The 16797-nt window shown below is 41.4% G+C and overlaps 2 protein-coding genes across 2 annotated transcripts in view; one reads left to right on the top strand and one right to left on the bottom strand.

Annotated features, from left to right (window-relative positions):
- Nucleotides 1-10643, bottom strand: part of nlk2 (nemo-like kinase, type 2) — a 106552-nt gene extending 95909 nt beyond the window's left edge. The window contains exon 1 of the mRNA XM_010876297.5: nt 10529-10643. Within this exon, the coding sequence (XP_010874599.2) occupies nt 10529-10632 (104 nt within the window). The 5' untranslated portion in view covers nt 10633-10643. The remainder of the gene's footprint in view (nt 1-10528) is intronic.
- On the top strand, nt 10591-16446 carry nufip2 (nuclear FMR1 interacting protein 2). Its single transcript, XM_010876085.4, has 4 exons — nt 10591-10871; nt 12121-13776; nt 13918-13950; nt 14061-16446. The coding sequence occupies exons 1-4, from the start codon at nt 10727-10729 to the stop codon at nt 14123-14125; spliced, it is 1899 nt and encodes a 632-aa protein (XP_010874387.2). The 5' UTR covers nt 10591-10726; the 3' UTR covers nt 14126-16446.
- Nucleotides 16447-16797: the final 351 nt, after the last annotated feature.

Here is a 16797-nt window from a genome sequence, read left to right as displayed (position 1 = left end):
AATTAATCATTACAATTGTAATCTTAATATGTTCACCTCTCTAGTTTCTAAATTGTGGCATTCCTAGGGAGTTTTTCCTAGCCACTGAAATTCAACACTACTGTTGTTTGCTCCTTGGGGTTTAAGGCTGGGCGTTTAGTAAAAGCACTTTGTGACATCTGCTGATGTAAAAAGGGCTTTATAAATACATTTGATTGATTGATTGACAAGGGAAAAATGCTCTTCCTTTTTTTACCTGTGCAAACATCTTTGAGGGCAAATGTTGTCAGTTATCTTTTGTTGGTTTGTAAATGTATATGCAGATCCTGGGGTAATCCAATTTAATTAATTATTTTCTAATGATTCATGAATATTGTTTGTTCTATGATTTTAATTCCAGCAACAATGCAGAATAAATTAACTCACTTGTGAGAACAAGGAATATCCAACTCTCAGTGTCCTTCTTTTAGCCAAACCATCTTACCATTATTTGCCAGTTGTTTTAATAATCTAGACAGTACTGTTGCAGGTGATCGAATTGTTGTTGTAGCCCTTCTATAGTGGGGGACAACAAAACTAGGTCATACTTGTGTGTCATTTAGAGTGGAACCAGGGACTGTTGACTGTTCAAGTGTTTTGGCCAATTCAAATATATAGATGTTAAATAGACTTGAACTCAAGTTGTTCCTGTTTCACTCCCTGTTTATTACCAATTTTGACAGCGCATTTATTATTAATGTACATTGATTTGATAAGATCGAAAAAATTTCCACCCACACCACTTTCAATTAGTTTTAATAAAAACTGAAAACAAAAAACTCAGTTGAAAAAACCTGCGGTAGTTCTGTAAAGAAATTACAAAAATCAATCAATCAAAAACATACTTCTAAGGGTACGTAACACTACAAGTTGTGGATCATTTTGCATGTGATGGCTCACACGATGAAAGAATGTTTAGAAGTTGTAAAGGGTATAATAATTACACTGAGAATCAACTCATCAGTTTTTATCAGCAAGCCATGTGCATGTAGGTATTGTGCCTATTATAGACATTTCTCTATTATTGACAAAACTCTTTTGCACATGTGCCAAAACATATGCAATTTGCTTAAATTAATGAGAAATTCTAATTGGGTGTGCGTAAGAAAGTAATCGCTCAGAGAGAAAAAAACTAAAAACATTTGAGAATTGAGCCAAAGCGATTGAGAAAAACTAACTCCCAATATAGAGCGTACCTACACTCCATTACCACCAGGTGTCAACAATGCTATTGTCAGAAAATGTCATCCCCTGTAATCCAGTACCATTGAAGCTCAGCAAATTTATTTTCTTTTGCCATTTTAGTCATCTAATAAATGATGTTTACAACAAGATACAAGTCATTTACATTTTACTTTTCAACAGAATAGGATATTGTGTTCTATCATTGCTTTGAACTGTATGAACTCAAACTTGAATCTCATTCCCAGACACTTCTGCCCATATTCATTGAAGGTCTGGTAGAACACTTAGACCAACGTGGCCTTCATTAGCTAATACGACAGCAGTGAAATATTCTGGTGGCGATAGGCATTGGTTTAATCAGCCAAGTCTACCAACCAATCACCTCCCACAACACATTACCCCACACATTTCTGTGGGACCGCTTTGTGAGCATTCAGCGCAGCTGTCTAGCTAGCGCTTATTCATGGCATAATGCAGGACATGCTTTATTAAAACATATCATTATTACAATAGAAATGTGTTGTAGGCTATTAGCTGTTAGTAAGAAGTGATGGCTTCGACTGGACTGGATATAACAGAATTTTAAAAAGAAAACACCATATATTTGTTTAACCATTTATTGGAGAACTACGCACAACAATATTTTTACAGGTGTTAGTATAAGGTTCTGCTCCTCACTGCCATCACATGATCATGTATATAATACTACTAATAACAATATCAACCCATAATGTCATTAACAGCAATCCACATAGGAAATAATCAAGGTACCCAGTATCGATACCCCAATGAAAAGGAAACACAGAACCAAACAGGTGGAGGCAGGGGTGGTGGGTGGGTTTGAACCTGTATGCTAGTGACACCAGCATACATCTGATCTAAGCAAGCTAACATTTAAATTGTCAGTATGAAATATGATTGTGATAGGGGTGATCCCCAACATCAGCTGGTCCATTGCCCACTTGGGTTTCCTGTCTGAACTGGCTATGCTAATTTTGTTTGTATTTACAAACAATAGACATGCAGCTTAATTTGATGCCACACCTCGCAGTATTTTAAATTTACTCAATGTAAAATGATGACTAATATGAAACCCTCTGACATGTTCTCAGGGATCGTCTGCTGGACCTGCTGCTGCCACTGGCGTTGGAATATGATAGCTATAATTCCTACACAGGATTCTTCTGAACTTCATGCATCTGTCATTGTCTTTGTCACTGTCCTTTACCCATACCAGGGTTCAGATGTGTCAGGTCCTGTGTTCTGTGGCTTCTTTTGCAGTTTTATCCATCTTGGTTCTACCCATCCTGGGTCAAGGGTACACAGATCAACTAGAAGTGTGTGTCAAATTCTCCAGTTTATCATTAGCGCTGTTAGACTGTGACCATTGGCTAGAGGTGTTGCATAGCAGGCCCACCCATCTTCTTCCGCTTATCCGGGGCCGGGTCGCGGGGGCAGCAGTCTAAGCAGAGATGCCCAGACTTCCCTCTCCCTAGTCACTTCCTCCAGCTCTTCCAGGGGGACACTGAGGTGTTCCCAGGCCAGCCGGGAGACATAGTCCCTCCAGCGTGTCCTAGGTCTTCCCCAGGGTCTCCTCCCGGTTGGACGGGCCCGGAACACCTTCCCGGGAGGGAACCAGCTGATTAATGCCTCCTGAACGCATAGCAGGCCACAAGAGCAAATTATGGATCCTCTGTTGTAGGGGACTCTTCAATGTATTTACAGCATGCTTCATATGTATTTGGGTGGAAATGTTCAGCTGGTAGCAAAATTCCAGAAACAACCCGAGGAAAACTACTAACGGTCTCTCACCATACATCTGCCAGGACCCAATGGCTAGAGAAGATAGACATTTTGTTTACATGGTACAGCTGGTGTTGATAAAGTCTGGCAACTTCAGCGTAACTTGGGAAGTAGTCAACTAATAGATACGGACTCATTCCACTGAGATAAGTCTGTTTGGGAACTTGTCCCCTCCCTTATCTGTTTTCCACCACTTTCTGCTTCTGAGTGATGACTGTTTCGGTCATTGTCCAGGTATCCTACCTGAAGTTTCTGTAGGATGTCTGATTATAGACGCTTGGGGATTACAAATCTGTAAATGCTCAACAGTATTCCATTTTCCATGGTTAGCTTCCCCGTGTAATGAGTATTCTGGATGATTCTGTAAAATATAAAATGTTCAGGTCTTGTAGCACCATGAACTTTCCCCGGTATTCATGCGCTCCCTACAAATTCTTCTCTGTGACTGGTAGGTTTGACATAATGCATCTTTCTCGGTTTCCACTCACTTTCTCACTTGTTGTCTGGAAAGCAAGTCTGCTGCAGTTAAGTTTTTGTGTGCTACATGTGAGACTTATGTCAATTTCATTTTCAGGTAATGGATGCGCAGGGAAAGCTTAACCAGGTTTTTTGCTAGTCACAGTGGTCTTTCTCGATTGGGTTCAGGAAGTCTGTCATCTGAACATGAGCTCAGTGCCTTGTTTTCAAGTGAAAATAACTTTCTTCTGTGTTGAGGGCTCTTGATGCATATGCTATATGCTTCTACTGTTTCTCATCCCGTCTCTGAAGCACCACTTACAGACCATCTGATGATGCTAGGGTTTAGATAACGGTCTCTGCCTTGAAGTTGTTAAGGGTCCGTTCTGGTGGTGTGCTAAGCTTCTTTGTTACGTTGTTGAATGCCCTCTCCTAGTCTCACAAGCAGTGTCCGCAATTAACACACGCCAAGCGCCAAATGTGGATTGAATTTACGTTTGGCAAGTAAACCTCAGAAGACTGTACGACCACACTGGCGGTTAAATGTTTCCCTTGTATTGTAATTAGAGCAGCGTAGAGCGGTGCTGTGAAGTTGTGACACGCCACAACAGAAAAACAGAATATTTCTATGACCTACGATTCTTTTTACGAAGCTTAGCGCATTTTACTTCACTTTTACTTATTGCATTTTCCATAGCGCACAGTTTACTAACGCACGGGCATCAGAGCAGAGCAACAATGTTCTTAGTATCAAGCTAGCGAGTGAGGTCAGAGAAAAGTAACTGTCAGTGTCAAACGTTTGTGTTGAACTGTCAGTAAATGTCTGTCACATTGATATAAAGAATGCAGCCATCGTCTGAGTGACAACCCAAGGTAAAAAAAAAAAAAAAAACTAGATAGCTACTAGTGATGGGTCGTTTGGGAAAGATTTGAATCGTGATCTCCATGTCACAAAAAGCATTAAAGTATAATCCTAAATAAATATAAACATCTTGGCATTAAATGGAATCAGGAGAAGACTGCATGATAAAGAATGAATGGGTGTCCGGTAGGCTATTAGCAATAGAGGCAATGCTTCTAAAATGCCTTTGCACAAGATTTGAGGTTGAATCAATTAAAAAAATCTCTAATTATGTATGCGCTGCCAACAAATACAACAGGCACCTTTACATAGGCTGAAACACTGGAGTCTTCTAGCAATCAGCGTTCAGATTCCCTTTGCGGTAGCCTAGAAAGCTTTGTGTAGCTAGTTTGCAGGGGGTGTATATATGATGATTTGTTTTTATGTTTTCAAAAGGATTTTGCTTTTAGTGTTGGTTAAGTACCTGTGACTGGCCCGTGTAGAGCCGAGTCGAGCTGGTACCATGCAGTGGAAATGCTCCAAAATGAGAGTCTACTGAAGAGACTAGACTTTGGGGGCACATCCTAAGAAAAACTTTAGATTAGATTAAACTTCATTGTCATTGAACAGTACAAGTACAGTACAACGAAATGCAGTTAGCATCTAACCAGAAGTGCAAATAGAAGAGGGCAGAAAATGTAAAAGTATGAAGTATAAAGTATGTAGAAATGGGATAAATGCGCAATGAAGGCAAATGCAAGTGCAAATGGCAGTTCTGACCCGAATTTGCCGCACAAGTCTAGTACTCTTAAAAAGTTGGACAGGGTTGGCAAGTCTGCTTTACCACCAGTACAACATGTCCTATTCCATAGACATGGTCTTTATTTATTTATTCATTCATGTTGTATCAGTCCAATATGACTGTCAGTTGAAATAAATCCTTGTGTTGTTAGAACTTACTGTTTTCATATGATATGAATCTATTTTGTTGGGTTTTCCCATAACTTTTGTGTTTTTACATATTTTTAAGAATATCTCAATTAATGTTGATATCCCTGATCAATATCACATTTTGTCAATATCGTGCAACCCTGGTCCTGCCTCCATCCGACATCATTACAGTTATGTGCATGTCTATTGGTAATACTGTATCTGTCAGGACTCGATTAAACTGACTTTTTCCTCATGGTCCTTTTCATTTCAAATATTTTGGGTCACCGGAAGGAACGACAATGACTAAGGCGAACTTAGCATAAGTCTTTTAATCTTTTGAATTTATGATGTCTGCTCCTATGTGGCACCGTAGCGCCTCTTCCTATCTGGCGCTGCACTTCGCCGGTGTACTAACCACCCACCAGAGAGTGATGGCAGCAGCACACCCCAAGGTTGCACCTGTTAGTCTTTAGTTGAGTATATTCATAGTTCTCAGTCACACAGTTGCTCTGACAGCCTGACGGGCAAAACATTGTTGAAACATGGCGGCTTACACTGGGAATACTATGGTGCTCGTGCACAAGCCGGTCACATTTTCTACTGCCCGTGAGTGTTTAGATAACCACACGAAACATGAAAAAAAAAAGGTACGCAAACACTGCAAGTCTTAGGTCTTGTTGACCCATATACCGCACCCGTTATCATTATACAGCACCCGTTATTTATATCATTAAAAACTGCAAAATCCCTGCCGGAGCTGAACTTTGGGGATGTGTGGAGAATCCATCCCCTTATACTGCTCCCAAAATGAAAGCTTACAAAAGTACAGACAGCTATCTGTACATTTGATCATGGTGGGTCAATAATGCAATTGTTTTGGAGGTGAAGAAGAAATTCAAAGCGAAGTTTAGTGCTAATTTACCAAAATGACTGTTGGTTCTATGCAGGGGCGACTGGTCATTAGGGGATGGCACAGCCCCACCGGTTGTCAACAGAAAGTTGAACTGCAACAAAATTATAATTTTTTTTTATTTCTTGAAGATTACTTCCTATAATGTATTATCTATGAATATAGCGTCTTCCTAAATTGCATATAATTTGTGTTAGGATTTTATTTAATGTTCATTTGTCCCTGCCTTGCTGCTTCAGACTGCGTTCTAGCGATTCGATTTCACAGTAGTAGGCCATAGGCTAAGCGTGAATGTGGGGCTAGCCCCTCTCTCACAATGCAATGTACACTGTACGTGTGAAAATATTAATACGCATGCTCAGAATGTTAGTGTGATCAATGTAGATCACAAATTTGATGCAAAGTGGGGCTGACAGTCGGTAGCCCCAGTACAGCGTAATTTCGTATTTCAGACCTGACTGGCTGTTGGTCTGTCTGGCGCCAACATTAGTTGGCAAGAAGATCGAGGAGGGTAGTTGTCTTAGCTAGCTTGATAGCTTCACAAACGCCAGATAACTTGAGAAAATGAATAAAGTGGATTTCATACTCGAGCACTGATTTTAAACCCATAATTTGGAGGAGAAACTTGAAGTGACCATCAGCCACAGGATATTGACATCACTCAAACTGCTGGTAAAAGTAACTGCAGGTTTAACGTGGAGTGGTTTTTTGAAGAAAAAGTGGCTAACGATTAGCATACAATAGAAGGCACTCTTGTGTTTTCCATGTCTGCTATTTGGTGGAGATGGTACTTGGTCAAGGACGGGATACAAATATTTGAAACATCTTTCTGAGAGGATTGCAAAAAATGAGAGCAGCAGGAGTCATCTGGACAATGCTGTGAAATTGGGCTCTCTTGGAAGGGTACATTTCGCAGCCCAAGTTGACATACAGGCACTCCATTGAGCAGTATAACAAACAGGTGGAGGAAAACAGGTACGTTCTCAGTCGGATCATAACATGTATTAAACTGTGTGGAAAATGTGAAACTGCACTGCGGGGGCTCGGCGAGTCTCCCTGAATCCTGGAATATTCAGATGCATTTTCGAGACTGTGTTTTTTTCTAATTTAACTGCTTTTGCCACCCTTTTCTCTGGTGCTCCAAAACAAGTTACGGCACTTGCTGAGGCAACACAGAGACGCATTCTAAGGCCCCCGCTGCACGATGGAACTTTAAAAGTAGAACTGTCAATGCAGTTTAGGAAAACTGCACTGCGCTGCTCCTGTGTATCGAGGACATACACACACAACCAGGATGGGATGAGGCCACCATAAGTGAGGCATATACGGCCTGTCAAATAACTCCGGGACCGAGCCTTTCTACAGCTGCTGGAATGTTTTTTCTTCCTTAAAAACGGAGCATCGATGCATCTGGGATTATCAGTGCGCTCACCCGTTTCAAGGAGAATGTCCAGAATATGCGGAAGCAAACTGATGAATGGGCTGCCACCGTTCACGATGGAACAGACAAACCAGGCAGTAACTAACACAGCGCCGGTGATGAAGGAGGCATGCGACACATTCATCTCCCAGATGGAGCTGAGGTTTTCACGAAGTGACCACCTGATTGCTGACAAGCTGGTTGACAGCTCGCTCTTACCACAATTTGCCCCGTCATTCCCTACATCTGAGCTTGACTGTGCGGTCAAACTATGTCCTCCAGGAAACTAGGAAAAGTCTGAGCTGACCACTCTGAGCTTCACACTGGTAAGATGGCCCGGTCTCTGTTAAGGTCCATCCATGAGAACAACCAAGAAGAGGCTTTTGCTGAGACCATCACTCTGCTGAAAATTATCATAACACCTATGACGACATCTGATTTAGAGAGGAACTTTTCCACCTTGAAAGGGGTAAAAACCTTCACTAGCAATACCATGGGACAGCCGCGACTCAACGCATTGGCCATGTTGTCCATAGAAAGCCAGCTGATTCAGCAGCTACATGACTTCATTCCTAAAGTCATCGAAAAGTGTGCCCAGAAGAAGAACCGCCGTGCCACCTCTCTCTTCAAATGAGCCCTCAGCCTTGGTGAGTGAAAGCATAATTTATCATGCTGCCTTTGTGGTGCTGGTCCGGACATTGGTCATATTTTTGTTCTGGATCGATTGATATAGATGGTGACAAGTGTCAGTGTGTCCATGCTTATCTTTTAAGGTTGTTGTCATAGAATGGATCTGTATCCCTAAAAAGTTGTCTTTCCACTTCGTTGTGGCCTTCAGTGGTGTTAAGCTCATTGCTGTTCGCGTATGGCCCTGTAGGCGCATTGGTTCTGAGCTTGGTTGCATTCCTAATTTAGGTTTGTAAATGTGACGGTGGTAAATGTATGTGTGTGAGACAAGGAGAGCAATTACACAAGGTCTCGCTCTCTCTCCAGTATGTGTACTACAACACCTGATAGAAGCAAGCCGCTCTGTTGTTAAGTGTTTTGTGGAGCCAGGCTGTTAGTTGATGTATAAATAAACACATCAGTAGCAAGAGGGAGTTTTGTAGCTTTACTGGTATGTATCCTATATTTTGAAATGGTTTGTGCCCCACCAATGTTTTACATATAAAAACGCCACTGGTTCTATGGGTTGTCGGTGTAGCCTAGTGCAGCCAGTATAACACAGAAACAAACATACCGGTAATAATATAAACGGTTTCACAATGTCAGGTAAACCATTCCTACTTTTTAAATGACCCAGCATTGACATCCTGGGTTGCTGTGGAGAAGGTTTGATTGGTGTGGTTTTCTCCTCTATTAACTTTGTTATTAACTTTGCTAACGCTATATGTTTAACAAGAGAGGTTTAGCTAGCCTCATTAACGTTAGCTAGGCCATTGGAGTTGGTTGAATGGTGCAGACAAAAACAGACCATGTCATTCATTACAATGATTACATGTAAATATGATGGCAAAATAAAATATATATGCGATTAGCGCATCCAGTAAAACTGCAACTATCTGTCATTTTAAAGTATAACTAGTATGAGTTGTGGAGTTGGCAAAGGAAGGAGAGTTTATTTTTCCCGCCAAGTGGGCGTTCCCATATGCCGAGACGGCACGTGAAAACTATCAAAATGTTGTTTGTTTGCCACTGCACAGCACAGATTATTGATTCCTGTCTCAGAATGTGAGGTGCGTACTTCTGCATTGCCCGAGAACAACAACGTTACATAAAGAATTGAATCGTCTACGTTTGAGTTGTTTCTTTTTTTCCACGGCCTCATTTTTACGCACGCTTGGCACTCGCACCATCACAGGATTTCCGAGTCTCGTTTATTATCAGCCTTAGCATACAGAATTAATGCAACAAAAACTTCGGGGTGGGGGGTTAGACTCAGTGGAACGAAATGAGTCGAAAGATTCGTTATCTCCACTGAACAGTTTGAAAAGATTCGGATCAGTAAAGTGAGTCGAACTTTCCATCACTAAATTGGAAAATAAACGGCAATAATAGGGGGACGTTAGCAAGAGATATATAGTTACCCATGTTCAAACAAGGTTAGATTAGGCGGTTTAAAGTTCAGTCTCGGTAGCATAGGCTCAATTCTTATGACCATTTCAAGGTAGTAAGATGTTGGATAGTAGAACTACTGGCTGGTAAGGTATTCAAGAGGCCACTGGCAAAAGCCATAAATGGAAGTAAAAAAAAAATACTAATACATATAAACGTTAGTGAATTTAACACAATGATTAATTGTTTCTAGCTAAATATTTAATAAACTATATACTTGAAGGGATTTCAATGCGGGTCAAAATGATCTAATCTCGAGATACAATTTTATAACGCGGTAGTGTGTCCCAATACTGTAACTTGCATGCTGAATAGTACGCGAATTAAGACCGGACCTATGGATCATCCATTAGACAGTCGCAGTACTACCATACAACAACGTATTATTACCAGAAAACAACGTTGCCAATATAACGAAATTATGAAATGTACACTTACAGATGTCAATGCTGTCATTAGCTAGCAAAGTCTGTCAACAATAGCTAGCGATGCTAACGTGGACCAGCTAAATATGGTCCACGGATTCCCTCAATATTAACTAGCTAGTCAACGTTATACTAGCTAGTCAACGTTATAAATCAATCGATTACATCAAAATAATCCTAAAACGTTTAGCTAATAAAATATTTTACTTCTAAACAATTTGCATCGTGTTTTGAATCCTTATTAATGCACTTCAGACATAACTCCGTCAGCTCCCATGGTGAAATTGAGTAGAATTCTCAGTAGAACATTAGCATAAAAAAGGACGTGGAAAACGGTATTGTAACATAACATGCATTTTATGAATACATACTATTTGCTCATTTTTGTCAAGGTGGAAATAATTTCAGTTGACTTTACGTACCGTGAGCTCCAAACCCTACAAGTTGCAACTTGCAGCGTAACAATCTCGTTAGCGCTTGTGCGGCTCGCTCGCGTGGCAAATAGGCGTTTCGAAAGTGAAGTCATGCGCGTTGATTGGCAGACCGAGTGATTCGTCGTTATCTAGTAACGTTGCAAACTAGGGAGTCAGCCGTCGTACTACATTTTGCATTACACTTCAATGGAGGACCGGCCCGGTGGATGGGTAGCTGAGGGATGTTTAAAGCATGAAGGAGAGAGTTGCCCCGGTCTACCGAACGCATGGGTAGAAAATGATCAACGGCATAGTCAGCAACAGTACGAGGAAGCGCAGACGGAGAAAACCGGTACGAATCTCCATCCGTATTCAATTGACGTTAGTTAGCAACAACAAACTTTTGAAGAGTAACATTAGCAGTGCTTAGCGCTTTGCTTGCTGCTAACGTTTAGGTGACTAACTTAGCTTTTTATGGCAGTTATATTTGGCTAGTAGCTAAGCTACTAAAATATTCTCCACAGCTACTTAAGCTAGCTGACGTTGGCTAACAAAATGGAATTAGCAACCTAACCATTGTTGGCTGGATAATTATGTATATTTAAGAACTGTTGGGAGTGTCTTGTTTAGTTAAGATTGATACGTCTAGCTAATCGCTAACTGTTACTTTAGCTAACGCGGGCTGCTCTATGTAGTTAAAGTTAGTCGTTGGCTAGTTAACTAGTTAGGTGTCGACATGACTTGCTGGACATTGACCTTGCGTGTGCACCGGCTTGGCATCTACCGTTAGCTAGCTTGTCAGTTTCGTCGCTTTAGCATCAGTGCCAGACATAAATTATTTCAGAAATGTGCGATGCAGCAAGTGCGTCGTAGCTGTTTATGTGAGACGAACTACAGTAGCTCAATAGCTACCAGAGTTTCACCAACAAAATTAGTTTTGCTGAAATCTTTAGGTTTCTAGAGTTAGCATTTGCAAATGTAGCTAACGACGTAAGCTAAGCTATCCATCGCCACTCAAGCCGGCTTCTCTGGAATATTCTGCTAAAACCAACGTTATGTTGCTAGCTAGTAGTGTAGCTAGCTAGCTAAGCAACCACACCAGAATACCACAGGTCAACCTGAATTTATCGGACTATGTCGAACTGTCTCTAATTGCGAAAGACATGGTTTGTGTGTCGACATCAATACTATAGTAAACGGGTCTGCCATCTGTTTTTGTTGTCTTTTTCACTAGGTTAGCTACGTTATCCTTATTTCTGGGCCTGTTGCTCGAGTCTCTACTCTGGCGTTGTTGGTCACGTTAATGGCATGCATCTAGTAATATGAGAGGAACAAACACACTTAACTGTATTCTGTAGGGATAATGATTACAGTAAAACAAATTAAAGAACATTTTCTATAACAAAATTTGAATAGCATATCTTAATTGCAGGAAAGTTTTCAGGCTCATCTAACGAGCAAAGTATATTTCAGCAAAATTGGGTAGCCATTGGGTAGCTTTTATCGTTTGGTATAAGAAAAACAAGTGTCTTCTTGTGGGTGAAGAAAGTTTTACTAATATAGACCTACTCTATAATTGTGTTTCATTGTAATGTCATCAGGTAATGGAGAAATACATGGAACCCTAGTAGAGAGAGAGGACACCCCCTCTGCGCCTGGCCCTGCTGATTCCTTTAATTCCTCCAGCAGCAGTCTTGAAACGGCAAATTTGAAACCGAGACCTCCTGTGAAGCCCCTCGCAACTCATGCGAAAGGCAGTAGCAATAGCCATTTTAAGAACAGTATGAACTGCAGAAATGACAAGCCTCCAGAGCTGAAAATATGTGAGAGCAAGAGCGAGTCCACTGCTCTACCAAATGGCAGTGTACTCCTCCAGCCTGGCCTCTATGCTAATGGTTACCCGACCAAACCTGCACTGGACAGTGGTGGCAGTGGTTTTGAGAGTGGATACATCACTCCCAAGAAACGCTGGGCCCAGCGGAGTGCAAGGGCTGAGCAGAGTGTGACTGGGCAGGAGAAGGCTATGCTACATGCGGCAATGGTTCCTAACAAACGTGAGTCGGAGCCTCAAACCCCAGAGCCTGACAAAATCTTAACCGGTTCTCAGTCTCTGACTTTCATCAAAGGTGTTCCGCCTGTGGATCAGCTGGGTGAACTACAGTGTAAGAACTCTGAGGGCAAGGCTTCTGCAGGCTCTGTTAAAAAGCTGGAAGACCGATCAGGCAAAGCTAAGGTTATCTCATCAAAGGATGATTCGTGGACCCTATTCAAACCTCCCCCTGTATTTCCTGTGGACAATAGTAGTGCCAAGACCGTGCCCAAGATCAGTTATGCAAGTAAAGTGAAAGAAAATTTAAACAAAGCGGCAGTCCAAGTTGCGGAGGACATATTACCTCCCCAGTCCCAAGTGCCCACCAAACTCTCCCAAGTCCCAATGTCTGCTGTCAAAACCATCACCTCCCCTAGCTTTACCAATGGACCCCTATCTGGAGAGGGGATTAACTGCCCCCTTCCTGCCCCCCTGTTTACCACTACTGCTTGCCCTGCCCCCACACATGTCTCTCCTTTTAACAAGGGAGAGAATGAAGCATCCTCACCAAGCCACAGCACCAATACTCCAGGTGCCCCCTCCATGACTACAAGAGAGCTGAAAAATCCCAGTTTCCTGGCTCCTTCAAATATGCAATCTGCACTTCCCAGCGCACGCCAACTTGACACATCTGCCACTAACACAAGCCCCAAAGCTCTAGTGGACATTTTCCAGAACCAGTGGGGGCTGTCCTTCATCAATGAGCCCAGTGCAGGGCCCGGGGCGGGGGTGGCAGTAGTAGGGCCCCCAGCCCGGAAAGGTCAGATAATGGAGATCACCTTTCAGGGTGGAGGCCCTGCAGCATTGCCTCTGCAAATCTCTGCCACATCCACTTTGAGACCAGACAAGCCCCTGTTCCCAAAGGTTAATGAGCAGGACAAACAAACAATCTCCCATTCCTCTAACAGTATTGGGAAAACATGCCCTCTTTTGAATCCTAGCCCAGATGGGCTGCGAGGCCACAACCCTGACCCGGACATTCAGAAGGATGAGCCTGGGAGTAGTGCTGCCAGAGTGGTCACCTCTTCTAAGGGCCCTGGTGCTGAGCTGCCAGTGGCCTCTTTTGATCATCCTGTGGCCAAGGAGCCAAGCCACTCCAAGGGCTGTGAACCAAGGTCTGGCTGGGGGGCTTTTGATCTAAGAGCTGCTGTTATTTATCACATTAAAGGTAGGCACCTGTTGCTTCTGTCTATTCACAAAGTTTAGTAATTTACCTGCTCTGGAAGGCTCACTAAAAAAAAGAGTAGGTCACTAGTACTACTGCATTAAGTTTCTCACTATCTAACCCATTTTATTAATATTTTTACAGAAGTTGAATACATTTGGAATTTACAGAAACAAGGTAAGCTTCACGTTATTGTGTTGGAATTGTATATTTTTAAAAAATGTTATATATATTTTCTATTTAAATCTGGGTTTAGCTAATCTAACCTCTAACTTCCATCCTTTCAGATCCAAAAAGAGTAGTGTTTTATGATCAGACCAAGGATGGGCCAGTTCCGTTAAGTCATGACTGAGGGCTGCGTCGTCTTCTGGCTGCTGCCTCATGTAACAGTGTCCTGGTGGACACTCGGAAATGCTCCTTCTCCTCCCTGAGACTCATGTGCAAGTCTTTTCATCTGGACAGCTTGTGCTATTTAGGGGAGACTGTACAGTAGCTCTTATAGAGATGCTGTCAGTTGGGACATTACAGGACGGTTGAATAGTGCGGGAACAAGCATTTTGACAGGAAACGTCAGCCAGTGTCACAGGCATTTCTTCCTCAATTCCCATGTTCAGAGACAAGCTTGGTGTCGTGTGGGATGCTCAGTCAGTCTTTTGGTTGCCACCTTCGGTGTCCTCCCCCAATCTTTGGAGTCACAGGAAATTGGAGAGAGATGGCCTCTCCTCCCTTAGTCTTTCAAGGGAGATAAACTATTAAATCAGATTTGTTTAGGATTACAAAATGTTCACATTGTATGGACTCTGAAGTGTTACCTCTGCAAAATATAGAATTCAGACTGAAATCAATGGAAATTGCTTGACATAAGAGCCTTCTAGATGTTGGAACAAAAATTTTAAAGTTGGGTTTTCTGTTGTAATTCTAGAATGCAGCCAAATATCAGGGGAGGCTTTGAAGCCCCCACAAAACAAATGTCTTAACTTGATTTTGGAGTATTGCGAGGTTGATTCACATGATTTTTCTTGTAGTCTCCCTGTTGAGTTACACTAATGAGAATTCCCACATGGGGTGGACAGATGGGTGGCTGGAACTTGTGAGTTGACGGTTAAATCATGAGAATATGCATCCCTGTCCGTTAAGGTCTAGTCTGTTTTCATTTTCAAAGTTGAGTCTTAAGTCTTATGTTAATGATGGACTGTTCGGGGGCGGGGTGTCTTTCTCACTATAGACTTGGTGGGTTTGGTAACCAACACTGAACAAAGGCTATACCTTTTCTGTTGTCTTTTCAATTTCTGTTAATCACAGTTTATACAGTTAATGCTTTACATTACACCTGCTTACCATCTCAGTGCTTGAATGAATGCCGCTGCTTAGCGTAAATGTTATTTTTAAGGTTTAGTTTTTCTGGGCAGTCTCTTTCTCATTGGGTTATTGCACAGAACAGGCCATTAGGCAGTGACCACTTGTTTGTACTGTAGGAGAGCTTCAGAGTGAGATTGACGCGGGGCCCAATTTTAACTAGAAATATGCAAATATTCACTTTGTAGAAGTCTTCTGTTGACATTGATGGATTTAGGTGAAACGTTGGTCTGAAGGTCTGATTTACCTTCAGAGAAGAATTGGGTAAAAATCATAGGATTGGGTTCCAACCTTCTTGGCCTTAACACTCAGTGGAGGAACATGTGCTAGCTTTTTGTTCCTCTTGCTGTAGTGTCAAGGCCTTGGCTGAGATAGTGTCACCCTGAGATAGTGGAGGATTTCTCCATTTGTTAATTTAATCTGCATACATTATGATAACTGATCAGCACTTTGAATGTAGATTATATAGTTAGAGTAACATTTTGTAATTAACCAAATTAAATGTCTAAAATGTATCCTTTTTGGCTTCTAACAATCAACATCCTTCTAATGAGGACATTCTGTTTATGACCTAACATAATTGGCCATGTAATAATCAATGTTGCCAAACTAAGCCAGGGGATGTCTTTGGAATTTTACTGTGTATGCTAGGGTTTTATTTGTATTCTTATTAACTTGTTCAAATGGCAGATGGATTTCACCTTATTCGGGGATTATCTTGCTGTGATTTTACCATTGTTTTTGTTTCGCAGATGTTGGATCATACTTTTTTTTTTTTGTTGTCTGAAAAAATATGAAATCTGGGTATTTGGCATCTTCCCTTAGTTTGTATCCCTCCTAAATTGCAATTAACGTATTGGAAAGTAATGAACTAGCTCTGACATTTTAATGGAAAAATAAATTCTGTTCTCCTATATTTAGATGGCATCAGCGGCAGGTGTAATGGAACATGCTGATAAAGCCTGTTCTAGCAACTGGGCCTTGTTCTGGGGTGTTTTTGTGTGTGTGGATGCATGCATGATGTGTATCTTCACAAAGGTGGTTAAGTCAACACAAAATGCAGAGTGCTTTTGTAAAAATATATATATATTTGGGAGGAAAAAAAAGGAAAAGAGAACATACAAGAACATCTGAGTTTTGTGAAGTATGTTTTTCCCCAAAAAAGTTGTGCCACGTTGTCTTGACTGTTCATTCTGTCTTGTATTAAGTTATGTTAGATTGTTGCTCACTTTTATTTTCCTGCTGTAGTTATGGTAAGGATTTTAACAACAGTTGTCACCATTTATAAATCTATTAAAAATTACATAGATGATTAAATTAGATTATTCCTGTGTTCTCTATATGAAAATGATTAATGAGTCCACTTAAATTTCTTAATGCCCTTCAAACCAGTCTTAACCATTCTTTAAAATTTTTATTTGAATCCATCAAGACAGCCACAAACTAGTGATGCTAGTGGGCTTAACAGATTCTAGTAATGCTAGTGGTGTGTTCATGCCTGCTGTAGTTCAGGGCCAGGGAACTTTCATTTGAGGGGAGCTGAAACATTTTTTGTTTATACCGGTTTTCCCAGGTCTTTGAGACAGAAGACCAGGAACTGGTATTTTTGGGTCGGGTCGCATGGGCAGCATGTGTGATAAGGAATAGGACGGCATGGTGAGATGAGCA

This window comes from Esox lucius, chromosome 1, assembly GCF_011004845.1.
Source record: "Esox lucius isolate fEsoLuc1 chromosome 1, fEsoLuc1.pri, whole genome shotgun sequence".
NCBI classification, from domain to species: domain Eukaryota; kingdom Metazoa; phylum Chordata; class Actinopteri; order Esociformes; family Esocidae; genus Esox; species Esox lucius.
The sequence above is the reverse complement of the archived record's forward strand: the minus strand, read 5'-3'. Positions and strand labels throughout refer to the sequence as shown.

Bases quoted from the DNA above. Each gene is read 5' to 3' on its own strand.
- nufip2 (XM_010876085.4), top strand. From the start codon at position 10,727: ATGGAGGACCGGCCCGGTGGATGGGTAGCTGAGGGATGTTTAAAGCAT. The intron at 13,777-13,917 runs GTAGGCACCTGT...ATATTTTTACAG, and splicing joins TGTTATTTATCACATTAAAG to AAGTTGAATACATTTGGAAT. The intron at 13,951-14,060 runs GTAAGCTTCACG...CCATCCTTTCAG, and splicing joins TTGGAATTTACAGAAACAAG to ATCCAAAAAGAGTAGTGTTT.